We start from the raw sequence: 4,946 nt of genomic DNA, 5'->3' as shown, positions 1-4,946 counted from the left end.
CATCGTTGCGATCAGCTGGTCGTTGAATGGAAGTAATTGGAGGATAGATGCGCATTACCCTGAGATCTTAACCAGTGTCCCTCTACATTGAGAAGGCTGCATTTAAGGATTTCTGAATTAGTCTTGTGTGAATACACATCCAATACGAACATACTTACACACAGTGATATCCTAGGCATAGCTAGTGAATCCACATTAGTGGATGCAGTTCAAAAAATAATTTGTGATATTAAATGCTTCCCTAGCCGTGTGCATCGTACTATAATAGTCTCTATATGTACGGGAAATACCCTTTGACTCCCGCATGTATATACACCCTATATGAGGTATTTCTTTTAAATAATTAAACAAAAAGTCAAAGTACTTCAAAAGTATTTTTAGATTAAACTTGACTTAATTGCGCACTAGTATATCAATTTTCGCAAAAAAAAACCTACGTTGACTTCACAGCGAAAAAGACAAAATTTATTTGCTATTATAGGTCACTATTCATGCTATATTGACCAAAAATTTGTCTTTTTTGAAATGATGTCAAAGAGAAATTTTCTTGTTGTGGAACTTTTCTCACTAGTACAACGAAGGGTCAAGTTTATTTCAAAAATATTTTCAGAATTTTTTGACTTTTTATTGAATTGCTAATATTTCTTCTCATATAGGGTACACATGTACCCAGGAACCAAAAGTTCCCCTCCCTATATGTACTCCACTCCACGTCTACTTCAGCCTGCATGCGTTGTAAAAGAAAGAAGGGACAATTACATTTGTGCCCTTAACTGGAACCCACAACTCAAATTTGCCCTTAATTTCAAATTATACTCAAATTTGCCCTTCTGCCATTAGTTGCCTTTATAGAAATGCCCTTCTGCGTCGTTATCGTCCGGTCAAAGTACTTTGACCATCTCAAAAAATAGATTTTTTTAAAAAACTGTAATTTTGTGGGATCGATGGTACTCAGGTGTGCAAGATGCATGCAAATTTTCATTTTGTTTGGATATTCTAGGAGCTCGTGGCAAAGAAAAAACAGTAAATATGTACATATGTGAATAGTAAATTTTAAAAAATAGCAAGGAAATTCAAAAAAATGAATTTGTATGGCATCCAAGATGCTCGGGTGCGTAAGGTGTGTGCAAAATTTTGTTGTGCTTGGACATTGTAGGAGCTCCCGGAGAAAAAAACAAAATTTGGCTCGGAAAAAAACTTTGAAAACATACACTATTTTGATTTTTTTTGCTAGATCTACTCGCATGTCATTTGATAACAAAATTTTGCACACACCTTGCGCACCCGAGAATCTTGATGCCAAAAAATTTCATATGTTTTTGAATTTTCCTTCTATTTTTTTGAATTTACTATTCAAAAATGTACAGATTTATTGTTTTCCTTTGCCACAAGCTCCTGGTAAGTCTAAATTGCAGGAAAATTTGCGAGCACCTTGCGCACCTGAGTATATCTGATCCTACAAAATTTCAGATTTTATGATTTTTTTGCTATTATATTCGAGATGGTCAAAGCTCTTTGGCTGGACGGTAACAGCGCAGACGGGCATTTCTATAAGGGCAACTAACGGCATAGTGGAAAATTCGAGCATGCTTTAAAATTAGGGACAAATTTGAGTAGTGGGTTTCATGTAGGGGTACAAATGTAATTGTCCCAAGAAAGAACAATGCTATGCATACGACACTGGTACTACGAATTTGATACGACAAGTCAGCGCTGCCTTCCATTCACGTCTAATATGTGGAGCCGGATCGTTACGCATAACATTGTTCTTTTTACCAGCCTTTACATTGTCTTTGCTTGGAGGGTGTGTAATAATTTTGCTCATACAGTTGCGAAAATTTCGTATGATCACTCCTCTTGGGGCTCTCCTGTAGAATCTCTCAGAGCAGATTTTATGCCGTTTAATCAATGTCAGCTTCCCCTAAAAGAAAGTAGTACTCACAAGTCACATTTGGCATTGTGAGAACCATGCACTAGCCCTGTGCCTCTCGTAGGTGGCAAACCATCTCGTGGTGCACAAGGCGGTATAAATTATTCTTGAGTACAAAAGCATCTTATGTTGAATACCCTCGCTGTGTACAAGGCAATGCGCAAGAATAAACATAATATGGTGTGCGTACGTTTTTCTACTTGCTCGATCTGGTTGAGGTGGCCTATAAATACCCACCCTCGCCAGCTTTCATTTTCCACAGCACACAAATCCAGTCTGGATCTAAACCACTTAGCATTGCTCACATTCCCACGAATCGAGTTGACCATGGCCACTCACCCAAATTTCCATGCTATTCCATTTACTGGGTCCGTGGAGAACACCGAGTTTAGGTTCAGTAGCTTGTACATGCACCACATTTATTCCGGACCGAGCCCAAACCAATCAAACATCGTAGCTGCAGATGCTACCACTGGGTGGGGCAAGACAACAGTTAACAATTGGACAATATATGATGGGGTTGGCACCGACGCCAAGCTAGTGGCCCGTGCACAAGGGCTGCATGTCTACGCTGGTATTTGGCACAATACCTTCACCATTGTGTTCGAGATTGAAGGGTATGTGTACATTGTATGTTCTTTTGTTTCATGTGTGCGTAGGCCGCCCATATATTCTGTCATTTTGTGCAACTTGCAATTAAGAGTTTTTCCATTGGAACACAACCTAGAGTTTACTAGGATTCAGATTTTTTCATTAGAACTCCGTTTAGGCATCTAAAAGTTTTGATATAGGGCACCTAGCTTCTCACGCTCAGATTAATTAGCGAGGATATTTAAATGTGCTAGCTTCTACACAGGTTCAAGGAAAGCACGCTGCAGGTAATGGGAGCAACTGTTCAGACAGGTGAGTGGTCTATTGTCGGGGGAACTGGTGAGCTCGCGATGGCCTCTGGTGTTGTAAACAAAAGGGTGCACGGGAAAACAGATGGTGGAGACATAATCGAGCTTACCATCCATGGCTTCTGCCGCAAGCAGGTGAGAAAGGGAGCGTTTTCAGATCTTTGGTGTTTAAATTATTTTTTTGCATGCTTATTCACCGATCCTTCTTGATATGTTATTTGTACACATGCAGATCGCTCCCACGAAGGCTGGTCCATGGGGTGGCAATGGTGGTTCTGTTGTTGAATCTGATAAACCCTGGAAGATAGAGAGCATCACCATCCTGTATCAAGGAGTAATTGGTTCACTTGAATATTCTTACATCAGCCAAAATGGCAACAAGCGCACCGCAGGTCCTTGGGGTAGTAAGAATCCCAACCGCGCCGAGGTGTGATTATTTACATACTACTATTTAGTTCTGTTCCGGCCGGCCTGCTTTAATTTACTTTATTTAATTCACGTCCGAATTAAGAAAATACATAGATTTCCATACATGGCCTGGTATTGTACTGCTGTGGTTATTTAGAACCTTGTAAAAATAGAGTACTAAGGTAATTTCCTTCATTCATGTGCAGATTGTGCTGGGCCCTGGGGAGGTTGTGACAGCAGTGTCTGGAACAATTACCAAACATAATAACCTCGATGTCATACAGACACTTAAGTTTGTCACCAACAAGAAAACACACGGACCTTATGGAAATACTGATAATGCAAAAGTTGGTACTCCTTTCAGCACTGTCGTACCAAATGGCAAAACAATTGTTGGCTTCTTTGGGCGTACTGATATGAGATACCTGAACGCACTTGGTGTTTACGTGGCCTAGCCAGCTTGTCAAGAGGTTTCCCTCAAGCCAGATGTGGGTTCATTTCAGTACTGTTTGTTCAAGAAAATAAGATGGTCAGAGATATCCGGCCTGTTTTGATGATTATTGTTCCCTGTATGCATCTGCGGGTGCTTTGTTGTAACCTGTTTTGTTTCTCTCAATAATAAGTTCCCTCAGGAATCACTGTTATGTAACTTTTTAAATCATCACTATGATAATATGGTCAATATTCATTTTTATAATCACCATTATGGACCATATTCATTTTTTTAACTTCACCCATCTTTATTAGATTTTTTTAAATTGGGGGGAGGGAGGGGATCCAGACATTAGCAGAAAGAAATTGATTGCATATCTCTCTGGCCAGCCCATCAGTAGGTAATCTCTTCCCATGGTTTTAGCGGCATCCTCAGTCCATTCACCGTGAGAATATATTTTTTACTTTTTATAGAAAATGAGGATGTACCTCGGCCTCAATATCTGGATGATGCATGCAGTCATTTCATTAATTATTCATGGGAAGAATATATGATATACATACGTGCATGCTGAGTATATGTGTTACGTGCATATTGTGTATTAGGCCCGCCTTCTAGTTTCTTGTATAGTTGAGGTCTGTGGCCTACCTTTATACATCATATATACGTGCTTATGCACGAAGAGCAATACATCGTGCAATTCTCACAACATACATGGTATCAGTTTCCGAGTTCTAACCCTAGCTTCCGCCGCCGCCGCGCACCTCCTCCGCGCCGCCGCCACCACCCCGCCGCCGCTGCTCGCGCATCTGCCGCGCCAGCCGCCGCCATCCTGAGATCCGTCGAACCGCAGTTTCCGCCGAAGTCGCCGCCCGTGTCCAAGATCGACAGGAAGTCGGTCTGCTGTACGTACGCGTTCAAGCGTACGAATCGCAGTTGCAGCCGGATCCGCGAGTTGCCGCAGTCCCGAGACGATCAGCGACGCTGCAGCTCACGAGGAGATATCCGCCGAGATATCCATTGCCGCTGCTACATCTCCACGTGAAAACCAAGTCCATCACGTGCAGGCCGCCCGCCAAGCCGCATGGCTGCTGATCGCTAGTACTGCCGCTGCTGGAGCGCTAATTCTAATTACTACACCCTCTGCCGCTGCTCTCCCTGGCCTGCGCCTCCATGGCTGCCACTGCCAAAGTATTCGCCGCGTCACCGTCGCCGGTCTTCGGCGACTCCGCTGCTCAGCCGCCGGTGGGCTCCTACAGCGCCGCCGTCCCGTCTG

At 42.5% G+C, this 4,946-nt stretch overlaps 1 protein-coding gene across 1 annotated transcript; it reads left to right on the top strand.

Moving 5' to 3' along the window:
• The first annotated feature begins 2,183 nt into the window (after window positions 1-2,183).
• Window positions 2,184-3,886, top strand: LOC123147225 (mannose/glucose-specific lectin). The gene is made up of 4 exons (XM_044566470.1): window positions 2,184-2,547; window positions 2,787-2,964; window positions 3,062-3,256; window positions 3,444-3,886. Exons 1-4 carry the CDS (start codon window positions 2,258-2,260, stop codon window positions 3,690-3,692), a joined length of 912 nt encoding a protein of 303 aa, XP_044422405.1. The 5' UTR covers window positions 2,184-2,257; the 3' UTR covers window positions 3,693-3,886.
• Window positions 3,887-4,946: the final 1,060 nt, after the last annotated feature.

This window comes from Triticum aestivum, chromosome 7A, assembly GCF_018294505.1.
Source record: "Triticum aestivum cultivar Chinese Spring chromosome 7A, IWGSC CS RefSeq v2.1, whole genome shotgun sequence".
Classification (NCBI taxonomy): Eukaryota; Viridiplantae; Streptophyta; class Magnoliopsida; order Poales; family Poaceae; genus Triticum; species Triticum aestivum.
The sequence above is the reverse complement of the archived record's forward strand: the minus strand, read 5'-3'. Positions and strand labels throughout refer to the sequence as shown.